The 23,133-nt window shown below is 39.0% G+C and overlaps 6 protein-coding genes across 6 annotated transcripts; 3 read left to right on the forward strand and 3 right to left on the reverse strand.

The window, feature by feature from the left end:
• The first annotated feature begins 794 nt into the window (after positions 1-794).
• Positions 795-3,184, forward strand: LOC129731564 (tRNA pseudouridine synthase-like 1). The gene is made up of 5 exons (XM_055691662.1): positions 795-1,298; positions 1,375-1,503; positions 1,930-2,238; positions 2,300-2,555; positions 2,760-3,184. Exons 1-5 carry the CDS (start codon positions 1,123-1,125, stop codon positions 2,997-2,999), a joined length of 1,110 nt encoding a protein of 369 aa, XP_055547637.1. The 5' UTR covers positions 795-1,122; the 3' UTR covers positions 3,000-3,184.
• Positions 3,185-3,471: 287 nt separating this feature from the next.
• On the reverse strand, positions 3,472-5,470 carry LOC129731565 (E3 ubiquitin-protein ligase rnf146). The gene is made up of 3 exons (XM_055691663.1): positions 5,176-5,470; positions 5,030-5,118; positions 3,472-4,972 (listed from the first exon to the last, which is right to left on the reverse strand). The coding sequence occupies exons 1-3, from the start codon at positions 5,330-5,332 to the stop codon at positions 4,154-4,156; spliced, it is 1,065 nt and encodes a 354-aa protein (XP_055547638.1). The 5' UTR covers positions 5,333-5,470; the 3' UTR covers positions 3,472-4,153.
• Positions 5,471-9,195: 3,725 nt separating this feature from the next.
• Positions 9,196-9,973, reverse strand: LOC129731122 (type-1 angiotensin II receptor-associated protein-like). Its single transcript, XM_055690892.1, has 3 exons — positions 9,785-9,973; positions 9,577-9,723; positions 9,196-9,515 (listed from the first exon to the last, which is right to left on the reverse strand). Exons 1-3 carry the CDS (start codon positions 9,827-9,829, stop codon positions 9,258-9,260), a joined length of 450 nt encoding a protein of 149 aa, XP_055546867.1. The 5' UTR covers positions 9,830-9,973; the 3' UTR covers positions 9,196-9,257.
• Positions 9,974-11,182: 1,209 nt separating this feature from the next.
• On the forward strand, positions 11,183-11,839 carry LOC129731123 (PHD finger-like domain-containing protein 5A). Its single transcript, XM_055690893.1, has 3 exons — positions 11,183-11,342; positions 11,405-11,595; positions 11,657-11,839. Exons 1-3 carry the CDS (start codon positions 11,291-11,293, stop codon positions 11,744-11,746), a joined length of 333 nt encoding a protein of 110 aa, XP_055546868.1. The 5' UTR covers positions 11,183-11,290; the 3' UTR covers positions 11,747-11,839.
• Positions 11,840-12,043: 204 nt separating this feature from the next.
• LOC129731121 (uncharacterized) lies at positions 12,044-13,132 on the forward strand. The gene is made up of 4 exons (XM_055690891.1): positions 12,044-12,205; positions 12,271-12,335; positions 12,637-12,856; positions 12,919-13,132. Exons 1-4 carry the CDS (start codon positions 12,146-12,148, stop codon positions 13,078-13,080), a joined length of 507 nt encoding a protein of 168 aa, XP_055546866.1. The 5' UTR covers positions 12,044-12,145; the 3' UTR covers positions 13,081-13,132.
• Positions 13,083-16,415, reverse strand: LOC129731120 (leukotriene A-4 hydrolase). Its single transcript, XM_055690890.1, has 8 exons — positions 16,256-16,415; positions 15,435-15,495; positions 15,215-15,330; positions 14,830-15,156; positions 14,623-14,774; positions 14,131-14,536; positions 13,738-14,069; positions 13,083-13,674 (listed from the first exon to the last, which is right to left on the reverse strand). Exons 2-8 carry the CDS (start codon positions 15,475-15,477, stop codon positions 13,215-13,217), a joined length of 1,836 nt encoding a protein of 611 aa, XP_055546865.1. The 5' UTR covers positions 15,478-15,495; positions 16,256-16,415; the 3' UTR covers positions 13,083-13,214.
• Between the last annotated feature and the right edge of the window lie 6,718 nt (positions 16,416-23,133).

The following is a 23,133-nucleotide window of genomic DNA, read 5'->3' on the forward strand; positions in this document are numbered from 1 at the left end:
CTCACATACATAAGACATACGTAACACTGGCGTTTTTTCTGGTACACGTTGCCCCATAGTACTTCGTACCTCGCCTTGTCAAACTGCTCGATAAATAAAGAACAAAATGAATTTTCTTTTTCTCGGCCATATCGAGCCCCAAAGAAAATCCCATAAGGAACTGTCAAAAAGTTATTCACAAAATCAACGCAGCATTTTTCGAGTAGGAACGAGACAAATGCAGGGCTGCGCAGATACACTGCCTTCAAAAACAACTCAAACAGAGGTTTTTTTACAGAGGTTGTTACTTTCGAGTAGTTCATTTTGTACCAACTTTTTTGGAAGATTTCTTCCTGAGTTTTACGTATGTCTTATGTATGTGGTACACTCTTTGACCAAGCGTCAAATATTTGTCATTTTTCGAAAGATAAAAATTTGGTCAAAGATAATTAGTTGTCACTCTCCAATTTTAACATGGGGCAAACACGGGCAAACAACAACCATGATGTCAAATAAATTTGACCATCATGTCAGAAGGTCAAATATTTGACCATTGGTCAAAGAGTGTAATACAGGCTTTAAGCCTGTATTACAGGCTTTAAGCCTGTATTACACTCTTTGACCAAGCGTCAAATATTTGGCACTTTTTGACAGATAAAAATTTGCTAAAAGATAATTGTTTGTCACTCTCCAATTTTAACATGGGGCAAACACCAACCATATTGCCATATTTACTGCTTTTCTCTTTGCGTATCTCTTTATAACACAGTCTCTAGTTTTATGTTGCATGGTAAACACTTCCTTCTAATTTGTATCCGTTAGAGACTGTGTTATAAAGAGATACGCAAAGAGAAAAGCAGTAAATATGGCAACCCTTTGCTGATATTTTATTTTAAACATTTCTGGCAACCACATTTATTTTCGCATGACTTTTCATACGCACTAGAAAGTGTAATGAAATTTCGAAACTTTGTGAGGATATATTACTGAGTTTCAGTGCTTGTTCATACAATTATAATAATTTCCAATGCATCACTCATAACATGAGCATGACGAACACATTTTTCGTTGGAACCATAATTGCACGTGATTCACAGAATTTGAACTGATCGCAACACACATTCTGTACGAAAAGTAACACGCATGAGTTTGTTTACTTTGCACACTTGGAGCCTCGATTTGACGGTTCACTTTGAGTTTTCGACCTCACTGTTTGCGTATCTGTTCATAACACCGTCTGTAGTATCCGTGTTTCTAAATTTAAAAATACCAATGAATCGCTACCTTATTAATTTGTCTTACATCGGGACACAGTTCAGGTAAGCGAAAAAACGACTCCACTAGGCATACTACATGTTTAAAAGTCATATCCTCATATATTTTTTACATTGGCAGGGGGATTCAAAAAAATCTCGTAAAAGAAAATCCTTCCTTGGACGATCCTCATTCGGTAGAAGGTCTTTTAGAGATTGCACTGAAGAAGTTATGTCCAGTTAACGATTTTAAGATCAAATTATCAAGCAGGTAAGCGCCTAGAATATTAAACCCTATACTTGAACCAAAACCAGCAAAATTAAAAGATTGGTTTGAAATAGGCTGACTATACAAATCGATAATTTTAATACCTGTTCAATAGATGTGAAGTCATTTTAGTCTGTTTTCTTTAGACATATATGATAGTTATTGAGTTCCGTGAACTATTCAAGAAATACGATTCGAAGTCATATAAATATTCGAATTCGGTTTTACGTTCAAGCTAGCAGCCTAGTCTTAATTGACATTGTATGATGGGCTTTAATGTTCCCAGTTATCGTGAAACTGTGTTTTAGATGGATGTTCGTGAATGTTTCTGATCTTTCGATCAATATCCTGGCAAATTCTGTAGTTAGCAAATAACTATACACTTCTAACATGCAACTTTCTACATGCATAATGATTATTACTCTATAGGACAGATGCCGGCGTGCACGCTCTCCACAACACAGTCCATGTTGATCTAGAAAGACGCAACGGAAAACCTTATGAAGAGGATAAAGTCACCCGACGTTTAAACAGAGCATTCGGGTCACAAGAGCTTCCGATCCGAGTAATCAGCACTCAGCTGGTTCCCATGAGCTTTCACGCACGTCTTTGCGCCAAATCACGTACCTACCTCTACCGATTAGCTGTGTTAAGGCGAAAGTATTGCGAAGGTACCTCGATGCATGCCTTAACCCGGTTTATTCCCATTGAGGAACACGATCGGTGCTATTTTGTTGCGTAAATAAAGTAACCGACAGTTATTTGCTATGGTCAATTGAAATAACACCTTGAATTGCAGTAATCCCACATTCAATATCGAAAGGTTTCAACAAGCTGCCAGTTTGTTCGTAGGGTATCACGATTTTCGTACGTTCATGGCAGTATCCCGGGGTAATCCCAGACAACAGGACGCATCGTTCACCTTGAGAAGAATTCATGATATATCAGTTGTAAAGGGTGCACCTATGGTTTCGACATTCAACCGCGATTTGGCGGAACAGTATTACGATTACTGGGACATTCGGATAAAAGGACGTTCATTTTTATACAAACAGGTACATGGAATTAACGAATATCTAAATAGTACAAAGTCGAAAATGTGATTTTACATATAAAATGTTTTTTAGTTGCTTAAGAATTCATGTGAATCATGGTGATTTAATCTCAAGCATAAAAATTCGTCTACAAAAATGCTTTTATTTAAGAAATACAGAAAAGATAAAAAATGACCTACTATACGTAAATTGTTTGTCTTTTAGGTGCGACGTATGATAGGCACTTGGATTGCAGCTGCAGAAGGACGTATAACGGAAAGGGACGTGCAGCAAATGCTTACAGTACCCTCGGCGCATTCCTGGTGTGACCGAGCCGTAGTGGCTCCAGCTTACGGACTCTACCTTTGTCAGGTTGAATACGATTCGGTTGATTTAGCGTTTACCGCGCAGAATGAGTTTCCTCGAGCAGCTGAAGCTAAGCAAACAGGGACTACAACCAACTGAAACTACCGTGACCTACGCGGATGGGTCCCGAAAAATCTTCCGCGGTGAACTGGAACGCTCTGCCCCATCACGACTTGGATTCATTGTTGACAACAGCCCAGATCAGACACCTGCTTGCATTCTCCAGAATTTTCTCTATCTTGGATCACAGGATTGTGTTAGAAAAGAAGTTATCGAAAAATATGCCATAAGCCATATTCTTAGCGTTGGTGTTGAAACGCCTGCTTTGGAAGACCGCAACAAAATCGCTATTAAATATATAGAATGTTTAGATCTGCCTCAAACTAGCCTGCTTGCTGTATTAGAACAAGCAAACGAATTTATAGAAAGCTGTCGCTTAGCTGGTGGAAAAATTTTAGTTCATTGCAACGCGGGTGTTTCACGTTCAACTGCGGTTGTAATAGGATATCTGATAGTCCACCATAACTACAGATTCTTGCAAGCTTTCGGACACATTAAGAACAAACGGCCCTGCGTACAACCAAACGTTGGTTTTATTAAGCAGTTGAAAGAGCTGCAGTGACAAAAAATCGGATTGAAAGAACGAACATAGATTGAAGAGCAGTCGAATTATTGTAAAATTGTTTCTTATATATAAATATATAGCTCTTGAGTAGTAATATTTTTACTCCTCATGATATAGTTAGAGCGAGAAATTGCCCATCACATTTTTGCTATTGCCAAAACTGATGAAAATAGGTTTCTGTAATTCAGAGAATCTTTTTAGGATATTGAGGTATAGGCCCCTATTGCAGAAGACGAAGCGATCAACTCACCTCGCCCGCGAATGAAACTCATCTGGTGACAGCTGAGTGAGAGATGAGTAACTCGCCGCTCGCCTCGTCTCCTGTAATAGACGCCATATGCAGTTGCATTACCTCAAAGATGTAACATCTACTGTCTATTGTACATTATTCATCGTACAGAAAACTATTTCAATGTAATGTTTCCAGAATAATCGCGCTACTGTAATCTGATTTGACGAGCTAATACTAGAAAGAAAAAAATCGTATTGCCATTTCTTAGCAGGGAATTTAGCCTAGAATTCCATTTTAATTACGTGAATATTAATATTCCACTCAAAATAAAGTTTTTGAAACATTTCCGCACAACATGCAGACTACTTTCTAATATACTAGGTATATGCTAATTATTTAGAGTATAACATGATTGTTGTCCTCGTTATCATCATCGCTATCGCTTAACGGAAACAAATCGGTAGCAATGGGTCTCCTTACAGTAATCGGTTCCCGTGAACGATCATTCACTCGCGAATCTCCCAATGTCAACGAATTCAAGTTGTTGATTGCTTCACTCAACTCAACTTCGTGACTGTTGTTATGATCGATGTCACTGGCAATACTCGACACAGCATTTATCATGCCGATGGAATTATTTGTTCTGCTATTCGACTCGCTGCTGGAGCTGCCATCTAAATTAACACGACGAATTTGCTCTTCAGCTTCTTCCTCTACCGTTTCCTCAACTACGATATTTCGGTGCATTTGTAGTAAATTAGTTTCCGCCTGCAAATCGGCCGAACTTAAAGCACCATCCAAGTTTGAACTGGAAACTGCACCAGATGTAAGATCATTGGTTTCAAGTCGCAATCCAGCAACTCCCTTTTTCGGAATAGTCGTCAAATCACGCTTAACTCGTCTTATTCTGGACGGGTCGTTTTGTCTTATTTGACACTTGTGTTCGAAATCCACAATGTACAGAAAACCAGCAACCAAAATCTTGCAGAATCTTTCTTTCTTTTGATACGACTCTTCCAGTTCCTGGCTTGTTCTTTCATCATATTGCCACCAACCGTTGCGACCCTCATAGTACCACTGATATTCGGCGCCATCATCCGCCTTTGCTGCTTTCTCTACCTCTTTCAACCCGTTCACTAAATGCGGATGCTCCAAGTAACTTGGCGGAATATCACGACGGCACATTGCGCAGCGACGATTTTTGAATGCAACTCCCTACAACGAGGCAAAACAGTCTTAAAATATCGTTTCCAGACAAAACTTTACTAATACCTTAACACACAGAAAACAAAATACGTGTCCGCACGGGAGCCTCGCTGGGTGGATGCACGTTTGAAGACATACTGGACATTCTAGCTTAACTGAAAACAAAGGATAAAGTACTCCGTAAGCATAAATTCGATTATTGCTATGCTTACGAATATCCTGTTCTGATTTTTCCCCTTCTGGCAATTGATCTTGTTTATTGTCGTCGCCATTGACTGTGGTTGTTTCACTGACAAAGTGACTGATTTCACTGTTTGCCGATGTGGAAGAAGTGGCAGCAGGTGAATTATTTTGAAGTGACTCCGCCATACTTATTAAATGGTTTAAAAAAATATATTCACGTATCTTCCCAATTTTCACAGTTTTTCTGTAATATAACTGTGCAAATATTGAAACATAAACACTAAACACGAAGCAAGCAGATGGGTTTGACTTTTGTAGACTTTATAACTCTTATGCTTAGAGCATAAGCATAACCCTTTGTAACTCAGTATAACAGCTGTATAACGATTATCGTATACAGTGAATGAATTTTTCACAGAAGAAATGTTAAAATAACGTCGTAGCAAATATATCCAAATATATCAGAGTTTTTCTGTTTCGAAACACTATAATCAGAATTTATAAACCACGCAACATTCTAAGGTAATTGTTCGGAAGAATATATTGTTAGTTTCGGTATAATTATATCATTTTCTTACAGTTACCGCTTTGAGTGATTTCTCGTCGAGGCCTGACTCTTTTCCGCTATCAGCCTTTACGCAAAATTTCAGCTCAATCGGACTTTGGGAACACGTGCCTCAACGCGGTCGAAGTTTCACGAAAAATATCGGTGAAAAAACATGAAACATGAAATTGTCGATATTGAATTTCTTTTTATGCCAAATGTCTAAAGATTTTTCGAGAAATTCAACTTTCTGGAACTGAAAATTTTTGAGCTGGCGCCAATAAAACATATGAGAAAAAATTTACCTTCGAATTTTGCTTGAAAGTAGGGCTGAAAAGTTTCATCTCCTCGAAAAGAGTACCCATTCAAAATTTCAGCTCAATCGGACTTCGGGAACACGGGCCTCGAAGCGGTTAACTTTGATTCTTTCCCCAAATAAGAATGCTAACAATTATCAGTCTAGTTACCTCTATCAGTACGATAGGGTATTACCACAGACTAACAGAAGTAACACTGGAACCTAGCTCCATTGCCACAAAAAACGTTCATTTCAAATTTTCAATCGAATAACAGTCATCGCGCGAAATCGTCGTCTGGGGCGCTGTCATGCAATCTCATACATATTTTGTAGTTCCCCATTTGACACATGCAGTAACGCTGGCGCTGATGTCGAAATACATGACGCAGCGCGAACACGACAGCATATGATGCTAGTGTTACTAACGTAAAATACTGGAATCATCCAAACGATGATTTTCTTGAAAATTTGTTCGACGTGTTATGTCTGTTAGTCTGTGGTATTACATTTAGGTCTTTTTGGAAATAAACTAAAGTCGTTTTTTACGCGGGGTATACGTGCCGCGTAAAAGGAAACCGCGTAAATTCAGGAATCCGTGTAAAAAAAATCTGCGTGCAAAACGCGTAAATTCCGAATTCCGCCTAAAAAAACATGTAATTCCTGGAATCCGCTTATAAAACGCGAAAATTCGTAAAGCGTTAAGAAATTCTGGAATCTGCGGAAGAAAGAAATAAATCCCGAAATCCGCGTAAAAATAGCCGCTTAAAAAAACTGCGTAAGAGGTGACCACAGACTAACAGACATAACACGTCGAACAAATTTTCAATAAAATCATCGTTTGGATGATTCCAGTACTTTACGTTAGTAGCACTAGCACCATCTGCTGTCGTGTTCACGCTGCGTCATGTATTTCGACATCAGCGCCAGCGTTACTGCATGTGTCAAATGGGGAACTACAAAATATGTATGAGATTGCATGACAGTGCCCCAGACGACGTTTTCGCGGGATGACTGTTAGGCTACTGACATACTGAGGCGTCAAATTAAGCGAAGCGTTGAGCGTTTGAGAAGCGGAATAAGCAGAAGCGTTGAGTGAAGCTTTCTATGACATACTGGAGCGAGCGATGCAAATGAGTTGTGTTGTCATATTCCTAGATCCCAGCAGCGGTTTCGTTTAAAGGAAATATGAATTCTTCCATTGAAGATTTGTTTGCTGCTTCAAGCACAGTAAATCACGTTTTTAGTAAACATAGAGATTTTTTTATGAAGTAAAATAATATTTCTTAAGTCAGTTGCGCTACAGACGTAGTAAAAAATATAAGAAATTATTCTAAATTTTAAACCCGCTGACCCCAAGAAACGTTCAACTAGTTTATGATATCTGTTCAGTATGTTAGGCATGCAATATCAATCAAAAATACCAGTGTGATTTTCCTGACGACCTGAGAAATTTTCCCGATATTCTCTATATTTAAGACCAAAATAAAACGAATAAAAAGCACCTGGCGATATCAGGTTTAGTCTGAACATGGTATTACTGCACTAACATTTTTTATACATTTTAACATTTTGTTAACCTAAAATGTATTCTATTTGCTTTTTTTTTTTTCAATTACCAAACCAAAACAAAGCAAATGTGAAGCACCTCGCGATGAAGATTTTGTCTGAACAAGGTATTACCGCGTAAGTATACGCGCGTCAAAACACTACTCGTTCTGTTTCGCCGCCTCTACCGACGCGTCGTTGCCGCTTGAATATGACCGGTTTGAGCGTTTCATATAGACGTTCGAAGAAGTAGCTCGGACGCTTTTGCGACGCTTATTGCTTCGCTTCATTTGACGCCTCAGTATGTCAATAGCCTTATTCGATTGAAAATTTGAAATGAACGTTTTTTGTGGCGATGGAGCTAGGTTCCAGTGTTACGTCTGTTAATCTGTGAGGTGACCTTGCCAAGGTCACCTTAGTGTAGGAATACCATCCGTCCCGATTTAGCAGACATGTCCTAATTTCGAAGTCATATTTGGGCGTCCGCAATTTTTTTTATATTTTAGCATTTGTCCTGATTTTTTTAAGATACCTATTTAATTTTGTTGTGTGGCAATAAACAGAGTTTTTAAAAATTGCTTGCTTAAGTGTTTTCGATTCCAGGTAGCAACGCTCACTGCGATCGAATTTTTATCATTGGTTAAATCTCGGTAGAGTGATAAGAAGAACCTTTCACGCGTTGACCGTCGAAAGTTTAAAGCACTTTAAAGTATCTACTAATGCGCAACAATTCAAAGTGGTTTGACGGAAGTGGATCATCAAAGATACACTCATTTTTTTACTAGGTGTTTTTCTACACGGATTTTCGAATTACGGAGTTTTCACGCGGATTTTTAAATCAAATATTTTTTTAATTACGCGTTTTTATACACCGATTTTTGAATTAACGCGTTTTTCCACGAGGTACGTATCCCAGCGTAAAAAAAACTGAGTGTACGTTAAGTAAATAAAAGAGTATTATATTGTATTTTAAATGGTAAATCACATATTACGTGTTATATTTGCTCATACTTCGAAGAATAGAATGGCTCAGTCAAATTTGTGCCGAGAAGAGGTGTCCTGATTTATAACTTCGACCAAATGGTATCCCTACCTAGTGTATGTCAGAAACAAATAGTTCACCATGTTTTTGATATATAGCGTAAAACGAACAAGTCTCAAAAAGGCGTAAATGAAATATAAAATAAAATAAATTTATGTAATTTATAAACTTAGTTTTTTGTTAAAATATACATATAATTGTTTATAGAACATGTTTTTTATTGGTGCTCACACGTGTCATAATTTTTCTGTAAAACAATGACATGACTTAGTACTTTGCTTTGCAAATAATGCGTAAACGGTATGAAAACAATGCTTTTTCAACTGGTATTTTAACGTTAAAAGTGTCAAATTCTACGTAACGGTTGTACCGGTATACCGTTTTCGCGATTTTTTCGTATAAATTCGATTATATAACGATCGATCGAGTCAGCGGGTAATGGATTATCCGAGCTATTAAAAATTATTTAATCCAACGGAAAACAAATATTACGATTTCAATATGAACTAAAACATAAATATAATCGAGTTTGATAACAATTGGCGGAGTCTACTTAACTTTCGTAAAAGGGCAATTAGCCTTGACGTCACGAGCTGTTTTATTTAAGTAACAAGCATTGGTTTAGTTATTTTCTGGTACATTCTTTTATATTAATAGATTATAACGAGATACAAACTCCATATTATACATTTGGTGAAAACGGCTGATGCGGTCGGTCGATGTCCTCATAACTGGCAGGATTTTCACTAGACCGTCCAGTTGCAAAATTGATAGTGCCACCGCGATCGATGAGTTCTCTGTGCAGTAATAACAAAGAAAATGGCCTTATTGCCATGTTAAAAATGGCAAAAACTACTGAGAAAATTCCCCCATTGCTTGGGAAGTAAGCGATTATTGCAATCAGATCGAATACAAAACTTGTAGCGTTGATAGCCGATGCCTGCAAATGCGCAATGTAGTTTTAAATAGTGCAAAACAAATACCGTATGAATCAGCATTACAATAAACACCGCATCGATTGACTCCCGGCAATGAATTGACCAAAACAGTACAATAATAAAAATTTGGTTGTAGAATAAGTATGCCGATGGCAACCAATGACTTTGCAGGGCAAACGCAATGAGGGTGAAATGAATAAGGGCGATGAGCTGCAAAAGAATATTAATATTGGGTAAAATATATCTGAGTACGAGGAAGAATACAACTTACTTTAACACGTAATTGTGGCGTATTTAACGCATTTTGAATGTCCATTTCGAGATTCAATTGATTAACTCCGTTTAAAGCTATGAAGGCATTTATTTACAATTTGATTCACAGCTGCGACCTGTGATAAAGAAAAAATAAGCCAGAGAAGTTCTGTCGAGAGAACATAAAGAAGACTGACAAACAGAGTTGCCAATACAATTTTCGATTTAACTGGAAAAAGGCGGAAGAAAAAACTGGAAAAAAACTGGATTCCAAAATAAATGAAAAAAAAGCAAATAAGTGATTGTGAGAGTGCTTTTCTGTTATGGTTCAATGATAGTTTTTTATACAGCAACTAAAGAGATAACTCTTCGCAAAAAATACTCATTTTAATCAGAAGTGTTTTGTTTCGGGCTTACATTTTGTTAAAATTATGTACTGAAAAATTTCCTCTAACAGCAGCAAAATTCAAAATACGCAATCAATCTATCTCAAAATCAAAAAATAGAGCAGCATTTTCTTTCGTTACATCAGTGAAGTTGAACTTTTAATTATTTCTGACTTCGCTATCTTTTGGTATCTAATTCTTCTAACAATTTTTTAACTGCTCCGCAACAGAAAATAGATAGAATTTTTTTAAAATCTTTTTGTTTGGTTTCATCTCAACCATGTCGTGCAATCTTTAATTTGACTGTGCTTCGTGCGAGAAGATAGAATACTGAAAATGCTGTTAAGAATTGTTAAAATAATTTATCAATCTACAAAATTTACGTTTTAAAAATATTTCCGAAAATAAAACGGAGCTCAGCGAATAAAAAACTGGATAAAACTGGCAAATATCTGAAAAAACTGGAAGATTTTGGGAATAAACTGTTTGACTGGACCACTTGAAAAAAACTGGAGGAATCCAGTTTAAACTGGAACATTGGCAACTCTGCTGACAAATGCTGAACTAATCAGAGCTGCCAGATTGTTGAAATTCTTAGAGTTCACAGGTGTATCTATATACTACGTAACACAGAAATCTACTGTAATGGGCATGTCAGCTACCATACTTTTTATACAGTTCCTTTAGTCTAAATCGTCTAAATGACTCTGTTGGCGAAAACAACATAATCTCCAGTTTCTACGACAAAACTTTACACTCTCGTACTTCCAAACCATCGAGACAGAACCATCAGATGCGATAGCTCAGATTTTTAGTTCATATGCAGATTTTCATTAAGTTGCAGATTTTCCAAAGTTTTCCGCAGATCTTTGTCTCCCTTTGTGCAGATTTTCGAGTTTTTCTCAAAATGTGTACAGACTTTGCCTGCGTGAGCGAAATTTTTTCGAATCACGAATAGAGTTTTTCCAGATTTCAAGCAGATTTTTCCGGTTGTTTGAGCAGTTGAAGACATTTTTCAAAAACATCTGGCATCTCTGGTTTGACAGAAAATCAGTTTTTTTAGCTGTTGTTGGTTGTCGCTAAGGTTTTACAAGAAGGTCCGAAAAGTTTGCCGAGCTTCTTGCAAATACTAGTAAACAATGGCTAAGCATCATCCGGATTTGATATTTTGTCGTAAACAACCTGGAGTCGGTTAGTGCTCAACTATTAAACACTCGCAGATAAATAAGGCAGTTCTTTTTTATTTTTTACAGCCATCGGTCGATTGTGTGAGAAATGTGATGGAAAGTGCGTTATCTGTGATTCTTATGTGCGTCCCTGCACGCTGGTGCGAATCTGTGACGAATGTAATTACGGCTCTTATCAAGGCCGCTGTGTGATTTGCGGAGGGCCCGGCGTGTCGGATGCTTACTATTGCAAGGAATGCACTATCCAAGAGAAAGATGTATGTTATACATATTTGAATCGCGGATTGTATTGGGAAATGACATTTTTTTTTTCTGCAGAGAGATGGATGTCCAAAGATTGTTAATCTGGGAAGCTCTAAAACTGATCTGTTCTACGAGAGAAAGAAATATGGATTTAAGCAGAGATAAAATGGTTGGACCAACTACTACCTACAAATCGGAGCTCTTTAATTTTTTTTTTTGAAATTAGAATCTTCAAATATAAAGCTATATGAAATTGCAGTTGTTTCTAACATTTGGTATGTTTTAAATTGCACATTCTTTCCCATTAAGCTTCACTTTACTGGACAGCAACTGGTATGTGGCTTGGCGGGTCAACAACTGTTTCTGCAACCAATTACTTTCTTATCTTACGAGATACAACACATGCTATCAGTATATGGAATCACACTTTAAAGTGAAGAAGCGACCGAGTATCGAGTGTGGTGCACAAGAAACCAAACTCCCAGTATGAAGGAAACCATAGTCCTACGTAATACAAGCCATTGCTGAATTTTTCTTCTTTTCGCTTGAAAACGCATTTTAACCATGTTGAGTGGTGCCGGATTCATTCTATCTTCACCCGGAATTTTGAAATTAATTTCTTTGGTTTGACTTGTGTACCATTGTTCTAACAAAACATTCTCCTAATACAGGCCTTTGATGTATTTCAGCTGTGCATGATAATCGGAGGGTTGATTTTTGTTACGGCTGGAGACTGCAGAGAGTCGCAATTTTGGTAAGCTTTATGAACGAATGCTAAATCGGTTAAACGAATTCGAGACCTATGAATTATACGCGTAAAACAAGTGTGATTCAATAAATATTAGATAAAACGTCAATATTTCTACTATGGTTGAGGCTCATTCCTAAATTCGTATCGTAGAATTGATAGAATCAGATTCAATCGAGTCAGTAATATTTTGTTCAAGTATAACTTGTTCACTGTTGAAAGCCATTGAATTTAAGATAAATTAAACCGAAAATGAGTACCAACAGGTTGGTTTCAAGACTAGCTACAAGTTGTCATCTTGTTACAGGGCTGTCACATATATAATTTCTACAACAGTTAGCGCCGTTTTGTCTATGGTATCATACACAATTTATGCGTTGAAATTGATAAAATCACCAAACGCTCTGAAAGCACAGTATATCGCAGAGATAACGTTCGCATATGCCGCTTTTCTACTGCTGTTGATTGTCTCAACTATCATGATGACACAATGTACGAACAAATTTGCCATTGATTACGTACCTGGGGTAAGTTGTATCTTCACCTCAATTGTTACAAAACTAAACTACCGTCTATACTTTGTTAACAGCCACTGACGATTATTGGGGCAATACTGCTAGCAATAGGAGGAACGCAGCTTTTCTTGTATTGGCGCTCAAAGGAGAACATCGATGATATTCAGATGAATATTCCGCGACATTCGCAACCACGCAACAATCCGCATCTTTCGAGAAAATCAATTCTTATTTAACGTATGACGTACTTTTTTATTTAATGAAATAGTAATAAAAATGCAACAAAAACAAAGCAATTGTAATGTTTTCCTGCGGTGAACGGATGAGTGCTTTGAAAACTCATGAATCTCTTTATGATTTCCCGCGAAGGTTAAATATCCAAATCCTTAGATACTCCGTAAGCGCAAACGGACATCATCTGATCCTTAACCTTTTGGAAGTTTTCAACAGCAATAGGTTTGGCTTCCCGCCACCCAGCAAGTTCTTTATAGATTGGACGAACGAACTTCATGCGGAAATTGCTATTCAGGAAGCTTAAGATAGCATTCATTTTTTCCATCATCTTCGCACGAATATATAATCGAACAAGCCGAAATCGTATTTCTGCGTTTTTTGTTCCCTGAATACTGTAGGTTTTTTCTAAAAGGTCGATTTTCTCTGCATTCAGGTCCTTGATAGTTTTCTTGGCCAATAACTGAGCCAAAAATTCTATGATTTGTACAGTAGACAGCGACTCGGATAGTAATGTAGATGCTCGGATAACATCAAGTTCTTGTTCAGCCCACAAAAGGCAATGATTTTGGCAAGAAACTAGCAGGGTGCGATTGAAGCTAAAGTGTAAATGATAAAAACAGGAGTTAACTTAATAAACAAACATGTATTTTTAGACTTACTTCGGAATTACCGGAGGCATTCCTTCGCCGAAAAGCCACCGATCCCAATCAATCCGTCCCAGAAGCACATCGTTATTAGGATTCTCACGGAACCATTCATATAAGGCTTTCTTGAAGTCGTCGGTTAGTACAGACTGGAATTTAAATTTTTCCAAATAAGCACGGAAAAATGGCTCAAACTTTTCTGGTCCACCAAAAAGATCCTCCAGATAGCGTAGGAAAGTCGATCCTTTCATGTAAGGTACTGTGGAAAAAGCGTCATCCGGACTACATTCACTTAAATCGACCACCAGCTTGGTTAACTCCGGTGTATCGGCAAGTTGCGTTTTTATCTGTTACAAAAAAAAATATTTCAAGCAAGAACCTGTGTAATAATATTATAACATTATTTACGCAATCAGTTAGTTCACTCAGCCCATGTAACGCGTGAAAATCTCGCGCTGCATCTCCGAACAACCGTCCGACTATTTTCCCCTCAACAAACACAGTAAAACCTTCATTCAACCAGAAATGCTCAAAGTTTCTGTTGGTAACTAAATTGCCCGTCCAGCTATGAGCTATTTCATGCGCCACAACCGTGGCTAAAGATTTATCCCCGGCAAGCAAAGTTGGCGTCACAAACGTCAGACAAGGATTCTCCATTCCACCGAATGGAAAGCTTGGCGGCATCACCAACAAATCGTATCGACCCCACACGTAAGGACCGCATATTTCCTCCGCTTTAGCGATAAAATCAGCAGTCTGAGAGAACTCCTCAGCTGATTCATCAATTTGTTCCTGTTCCGCCCACACACTGGAGCTGGAAAATAATAATTTGAATCGATACATTATACAACCCAGAAATCTACATCCTCCATGACTAGGCTTGAGCAACTTCAAACTTACATAGGGCCGATTGGCTTTTCCACTAATGCCCCAACCACAATGGCTAAGAGATAGCTTGGAATGGCAATTTTTTGCTCAAATTTCGACAATCCAGGTTCAGATGATTTCCTAACAGCACTCATCAGACCAGTTACGTAAGACGGATGACGAAGCTGCAATTAAACGCTAAGTTAAGGAATGCTTCAATGTATAGATAAACTAGACTACCGTTGCATTGTATGTAAATTTCACAGCCGGTGTATCTTGACAAGGCACAATGGATCGAGCATGGATGGCTTGACACTGACTGAACAAATAAGGATATTGTTTGCCACAGGTTTGTTGAGCTGTAAGCCACTGTAGGGCGGATGCCTTCGGATCAGTTTCATACTTAACTGATATTGTTAGCTCACCGGTTGTCTTCGTGGGTAGATAAATGGTAAGTTTTGAACCAATATTTTCTATGTGCGCTCCAACATCCCAGTTCAGTTGAATCTCTCCAGCGGAGGATAAAGCAGCAACTGAGGTTATTTTAAGTTCGCTAGTGTCTAAAAACTAATCACACCACTCGTTATTATATTGAAAGTTGTTCAATAATACGAATATTCCGTACAATTTCTTCTACATTATTTCTCACGGTCCTGAAATGCAGTGTTGCGCTTCCCGACAGAGTTGATTTTTCAAAATTGACCGCCCAGTCAAGGTCCACATGATAAACAATGAGTTCATCTGTAACATTGGTAATTCATTAGTTAGTCATTTGCAAAACATTTATTTTAGAGTTTTGCATTTTTACGACCTAGTAACAAGAGATTTTTGAAAACAAAACTTACGTGAATTCGAATACGAGCTGGGATCCTGAGGGCTTAAACGCATCTTGGCTTACGTGGTTATCTGGAACAATTGAAGAAAAAACGACAACCACAAGTGATTTAAATAACATCATGGGGATACCGCATACCTAGATAACATACACTTAAATAATTTAACGGTCATTACAAGTGATAAGAAATGTGAGAACAATCAATTGGTTGCGGTGACACTAATTCCAGAGTGTCACCGATTTAGGGAATCATATGTATATTTGCAGAGCGTTATATAAAACAACACTCAGTATAAATATATTACAGACACAAAAATTGGTCTTTTTTTTGCTATATAAACAAGTGGCTAATAATCTCAGCTTAAATGTGATTTATGCTAATTCGTCCTATTAGTGATAAGTAACTCATCAATCATCGTATTCATTATAAAGAGAAAGCGTACCAATGCACTCATGTGACTAATAAGATGTACCTACATAAAACATTTTCATTGGATTTCATGTTTTAACACCTGCGTTATTTTTAATCAAGTTAGGCTTGTAACACAGACTTGTAACATAATAGGGGTCTTCACATCGAGCTCGTATACGAATACCCAGCCGTAAACTGTGCATCTTCCATTACTCGTCAATGGAGGTGAGTATTTTTACGGCTGAGTATTTGTTTACGAGCTCGACATGAATACCCATAATATAAACCTACAGAACTATGAATGACATCATTGAAAACCGTAGGCGTTCTGTTGACTCAGAATTCCAATCATGGGGTTAATCTATCCAACCCAAGTATTAAACACTATTTCGTACATAGAAACATTTGTCCGTTCCTACCTGATTATTCTTAAACGATAATCACTATCAAACAGCAAATTCTAACTAAGTTTTGCAAACAATGCAAAAATATTTAGCAACAGGTATTATAGTATATAGTATCTGCAGTAATCGCTGCAATGCAAACCCAACCGACGACGACGATCTAACCTAGTGATGGGAAACTTATCGATACTTATCGATAATATCGATAAATGCTTGACATCGATATTATCGTTAATTTTTTGACGTTAACGATAATTATCGATATTATAAGGGTGAGCACAGGGGGGATCTATCTGTCAAACATCGTGTAACCAACATATTCGGCAACATGGCGTTTGTTTTGGTTTTCGTTCTTTTTGTTAATGAAATTGATCGATGTGAAAAATTATAAAACCGGAACGTTTTTAAATCAAAACTCGTAAAACCGCGAAAAACTTTCATGAATGTGTTATGTAGTGATTTTTCCCCCATTATTGTTCATAGTTACAAACGTCATGGACCAACAAACGTCATGGACCAGAGTTGATCTGCGATAACGCACACATATATGAAATTTGACAGCAGTGAATCCCCTCTGGGTGAGCACAAGTCAGTGCGGCTGGTTACTGGAGGAGACCCAAAAGAAGGAGACCTCACTTACCCTTCCCCAGGAGTTGCTTTTGCCGCTGGGTATTTGTTGCTATTCGACAAGATTTAGCATTGTTGGGGGTGGTGTAAAGGTTCCCCCCGGATGTCACTGAGTTTCTGAGAAATAATGGTAACTAAAAAGGTATTTATAGTTTTTAGTTTCCTATGAACAGATGAATTCGACAACTCAGTACTGGAGAACTTTAAAAAAATATCCAAACTTTTCGCACCATCTCATAAAAAGCAATGACACGAAATTGTAATAAAATGCATTTTCTTTGGCTTGCCAACTCTTATAATATGATGGACATGCATAGCGGCAGTCTATTGGTAATTCTCTGATAATTGTTTAGTTTAACTTGTAACTGTTTAAGTTTAAAGTATCTGTTACCCAACAAACAATTTTTAGTTCAACTAAAAATCCAAATCAACGAAATTGTTGCGCCAAAAAAAGTATGCTGATTTATACAGGGGGTGGAAAAAATAATTGAGATAAAAAAAATTCTCTCGAATTTTAAATGGCCAGAACTTTACGAAAAATGAATCAATTTTGATAACCAGTTTCATTCCACTGGCAAACAGTATTATATTAGTATTACTTGGGAACTTGGTGTGACCATCCTACACCGAAAATGTTTCGGATTTCAAGAGTGTGTGTCAAAGTGTACATTTTTGCAACGCATAGAACGTTTTAGGCAACTAAATTGTCTATCTAAAATACTTCATTCAAAAAAATCTGAGATCACCGATATTTTCTAAAATCATTTTTTGTTTTTAAAATTATATTTTTTTCAGAGTAGGATCTTAAACTCATTTTTTTATATTTTTGAAGTAGGCTGACCAGATTTTCTCGGGATAAAAACGGGACAAACGGGTTCAAAAAACGGTACACATGTTAACATTTATTCTTGAAATTTTTTTCCAACCAAAGCATGCAAACAATTGGGACTGCTTCGATGAACTTACCCAACCTGAAGAGTGCAATTTTCAGCAATGAGTTCCTGAAATTTGTCACATGATGATCGAAATTTTGACTAACAATTATCATGGTCTCAACTTTCAATCTGACCTTTTTAAATGTTAATCCAGATAAATTTTCAAACGCAAGTTTGCAAAGTTGCTTGGTTTAATAAGACCTACACACCCACAATGTTCGATTGAATTCTGCTAGAGTGCTGCAAGCTCAAAGAAAATTAGTACCCAACAGGGAAAAAACCGCCAAAATCAACACCCATACTTAATAAATTCATACCTTGATGATTCCTTGGCGAATTTTCAATCTTTGGCTACCAATGAACCTGAAATAAATTCTGATTTATTGACAACATATAAACCTATGTGAAACAGAATGTCAGAAAAAGTTCTACGCGTTGCAAAAATTTACACTTTGGCACACACTCCGGAAATCTGAAACATTTCCAGTGACCCTTGGTCACGTCCAGTTCTCAAGTTATACTAGGAATCTAGGACAGTTTTCCAGTAAAATGAAACCTGTTTTGTCTGAATTGATTCATTTTTCGTGAAGTTTTGGCCATTTAAAAATTGATAGAATTTTGCCTGCTTCAATTATTTCTCTTATTACACAACCTTCAAAATGAACTTCGGCTTGAAACTACTCCGTAGAAAGCACTCCCGGCGTAAAACTCAAAGACTTTCCAAAACAAACTGTTTAACTCGTCCGGTAGTTTGAATTATCATTCGCAGTATCGTAAGATTTGTCATTCAAGGCCTTAACACAATGGATACGTTGCGGCTGCGTTTGCGGCAATTTGACAGTTAGCCCATACATTTACTGTCAAATTGACGCCAACGCAACGCAAACGTATCCATTCTGTTTGGGCCATTACTATAACCGCAATAACGTTTGCGGTAAAAAAATGGACAAAAAATTCCCGATTTCATGGGTTTCAAAATGGCGTCAAAAACAGACATCGTGCGGCACTTTGTGGACGCCGGGTATGCCGGTTCTGGCATCTACAACATTTTGACACTATTGGACAATGATCAGAGCATCGAAAGAAAACCCGGTTCTGGTCGGCCAACGACCCTGAGTGACAAGAAGCTTGCTGATAACCAAAAGGATGCTGAAGAGGAAGACCGAGGGAAAAGTGGCTAAATCGCTGCGTGCACTTGGCCGAGAGGTTGGTGCATGCTCTAAAACAGTGAAAAAGTATCTGGAGAACATGGACATGCATACAAGAAGCTGCAGTCCCGACCACTGGTCTCGGAGCTGCAGGCAATGACGCAGCGACAGCGGTTGAATAAGATGGTCAAGTCGATTTTCCCGGCGAATCGCTACGTGGCAGTGGTGATGAACGACTAGACCTGTCTCACCCTGGATGGCAACGACTAGCAGGGTTCTTCGTATTTTACCTCCCCCACGAAGGAAGTGAGCACCGAGGTAAAGTTTATTTCACAGACCAAGTTCCCCAAGAAGGTGCGGCTGTGGCTGACAATCAGCGAGAAAGGGATGTCAAAGTTACTCTTCTTTCGCTCCGGGCTGGCCGTGAACGGGGAAATTTATAGTACGAAGTGCCTGACAGACGTTGCGTCGTTCATCAAGAAATACCATAAGCGCGAAGAGACGGTGTTCTGGCCAGATTTGACGTCGGCCAACTACTCGAAGCGATCGTAGGAGGAGATGGAGCGGCTGAATATCGATGTGGTACCGAAGTCGGTGAATCCGCCCAATGTCCCCCACATGCTTCCCATCGAGAATTTCTGGGCAAACTTGAAGCGCAAGATCTATTCCAACAATTTTGTCGCGAAAACGGAGGAGGAATTAATAAAAAAAACGAAGAAAGAGCTTAAAAACATGGCTTCACGCATGTTTTCGTCCGCCATGGCAAATGTTACGGTTAACTGCCGGAAGGCCGCACGCAAGGACGTAATATTTTTTTGTGAGGAAGCTAACATGATAACCTTGCATGGGAAATTCATCCAACTCAATTATCTGTCATAGTTTCTTTTTCATCACCATCTGAAATAGTTTTTTTTTCATCATCTGAAAAAAAATTTTTTTACCGCAAACGTTAGCTGTCAAATTATCGATACTTATCGATAATATCGATAAAACCCCCGGAATTATCGATTGTTATCGATGTACGTTTTGGGCGATATTTCCCATCACTAATCTAACCATCTAACACAACATAATCTGACACACATGCACATTACACTGAAAAAACTGCGCACGCTCCATCCAAGTGTTTCATCAATTGGATATGAAAATAACTCCGTATTGTTCTTCGAAGAATTTTTTTTATCGAATTCAATCATTTTTCACTTTCGTTTCAAGTTGTCGCACACATCAACTTACATCCATGAGCCGCACTTCATTTACGTATGATTCCAACATCCCTTTCAAGTGAATTGCACTTGAATCTGCCCCACTGTTTCATCACAGTGACTATCATGTGCGAAACACTTTCGGTTGATTTGTTTTGTTTTTATGTGTCAAATGAAGTGCCGTTTGTGATGAAAAGTAGAAAAATGGCGACAGATGAAAAGTCAGCGAGTGTCATACGGCTTAGAAGCTCGACGATTTTCCGGACTAAATTTGTAAATGTTTGCAAGGTAAGTTATTTATGTCACGTAAAAGAATCCAATTCTAATCTTATTTCGTTCTTCTAGCACAAGATCACAGAGATTCTGATGAAAGCATCTTTACGCTAGAGGCAAGTATTTGTTTACTTAAACATTGATTAATACAATTAAATTAATTAAATTTTTTTGTTTGCTTTACAGGCTTCTTCAACAGAGAAGTAAATAAGATTTATTGATAAAAGAATTCACTTTTTATCAAAAAATCTTATTTGTACGAGTAGATTAAGCTTGTATTCATTGAAAAACGTGAAATTGTGGCTTGTTTACATATGGCACATGGGCCCTTTTCACATGTTTAGCGAGATATGTCATAACACGAGAATTGAAAGTGTTTTCCTTTTGGAAATGAGGTGTTGCACGATAAATAATTCTAAAGTGTTTCGCATATGAATTCTATATGTTTTGACCAGTAGGGCGAAATCAAGTGCAAAACACTTTATAATGTCGTGTCGATTTCTTTGAGTGTACGCTGACATCACTATAGACAGTGTTAAACACAGACGGGCGGATAAAAATGCGATGAAACACTCAAAATGTTTTTCACATTATTGTTACGTGAAATTTCCTGTACTTATTCATTTTCTGTTATTTTGCATGATTTATGTGACAGTGAAAAATATTCACATAAGGAACCATTCAAATATTACATAACGCGGAATTTGGCAATTTACAATACCCATCCGGTTGGCAATGGCTGGACACGTGTAACTTGAGACCCTAATGTAGCCATTCACCTCTGTCCAGCAACTCCTATCCCAACCTCCACGTGGTGCCGACCGGAATACGAGTAACCTTAGCGGAGATCGGGTAACCAACCCCGGTGGAAACTATGGTTGTATGCTGACTGGGAAGGGGGTCGTACGCGGCTGTATCCCCATAGGGGCGGCGTACAACAGCGTCTGACCCGGAGCGGGCGGCTGAATTATGGAATGCTGTATCCCGCCAGCTACACCTAAGATGGCAGCCCCATCAGCAGGATGTAGGTATCGCGACCCTGGTAAGGTAGCATACCGAAACCTTTCATCAACCACGAACAACGATTTTAGAAATACGGAACGGATCAATCGGCAAAGACCTAGGCTACGAACACGGAAATAGATTAAGGTAAACGATTGGAAATTGGGTACTTGGAACGTCCGATCTCTCAATGAACCGGCGCGGGCTGGCTTGCTTGCTCGAGAACTACAGCGGCAGGGAGTCGAAATCGCAGCGATTCAGGAGGTTCGGTGGCCAAATTCCGGAGAAAGGGAATTCCGTGCAGTAGACCCTATTGCACGCACTTCTTTCAAGTACCACATCTACTACAGTGGCGGCAAAGCAGCGGAACGGGGCGTCGGTTTCGTAGTGCTGGGAAATCAGAAAACAAGAGTCATCCGGTGGAGGCCCGTAGATGACCGTATATGCGTGTTGAGGATTAAGGGCAAATTCTTCAACTACAGTTTAATCAACACCTACGCACCGACAAACGACAAATCCGATGAAGTCAAAGATGAGTTCTATGACAAGCTTGAGCGAATCTATGACGAGTGCCCAAAACACGACGTAAAAGTCGTCATCGGAGACGCAAACGCACAGGTTGGGAGGGAGGAATTCTTCCGTCCGGTCATTGGAAGGCATAGCCTCCACTCGTCAACCAATGAAAACGGCCTGAGGCTGATATACTTTGCCGCGGCCAGAGGAATGGCCATATGTAGCTCCTATTTTCCACGTTTGAATATTCGGAAACACACCTGGAGGCATCCAAATGGAGAAGCCTGCTCCCAGATCGATCACGTACTGATTGACGGTCGGCACTTTTCGGATGTTACTGATGTTAGGTCTTTTCGGGGACCAAACATTGACTCTGACCATTATCTCGTCGTTTGTAAGATCCGCGTACGGTTGTCGAACGTGCTGAAATCTCGCACAGAGAGGACGACGCGTTTCAACATTCAGCGGTTGAAAGCTGATGGCGTGGCAGCAGAATACGCCAGAGAGCTTGATCAACGGATTGCAGAACAGCAGGAGGAAGTAGTGGAAGACATAAATGGGCTGTGGAGCAGTATTCATGGCGCCATCGAAACGACTGCGAGAGAGGTGGTAGGTACAACGCGTGGAAGGCAGCCTAACGGCTGGTTCGATGCCGAGTGCCAGAGAGCGACAGATGAGAAGAACCGTGCCAGGAGCCGCATGCTCACTGCGGCTACGCGTCAGAACAGAGAGAGGTACAGGGTGGCAAGAGCTGCTGAAAATAGAACCCACCGTCGGAAGAAGCGCGAGTACGAGGAGCAGGTGCTCGCCAGCGCAGAGGACAGCTATGCTCAAAACGACGTGCGGAGATTCTATAGAACTGTCAACAGAGTCAGAAGCAGGAATTTTCCGGTGCCGGTCACGTGTAATGACAAGGACGGCAACCTGCTTACTAATAAACCGACGGTTGCAGCCAGGTGGAAGGAGCATTTTCAGGCGCTATTGAACGGTGAGGTACCGGATGAGCAGAGCAGGAACAGGATGACGATTATGAGTGACGAACAAGCTGTGGAGCCACCAACACAGGAGGAGGTGAAAAAGGCGATTAATGAGCTGAAAAACGGCAAGGCCGCTGGTAAGGACGGTATCCCGGCCGAACTTCTAAAAGCGGGAAGCGAGCGGCTGTACTATGCGGTCCACCAGATAATACT

The sequence above is a fragment of the Wyeomyia smithii genome, chromosome 3 (assembly GCF_029784165.1).
Source record: "Wyeomyia smithii strain HCP4-BCI-WySm-NY-G18 chromosome 3, ASM2978416v1, whole genome shotgun sequence".
NCBI lineage: Eukaryota > Metazoa > Arthropoda > Insecta > Diptera > Culicidae > Wyeomyia > Wyeomyia smithii.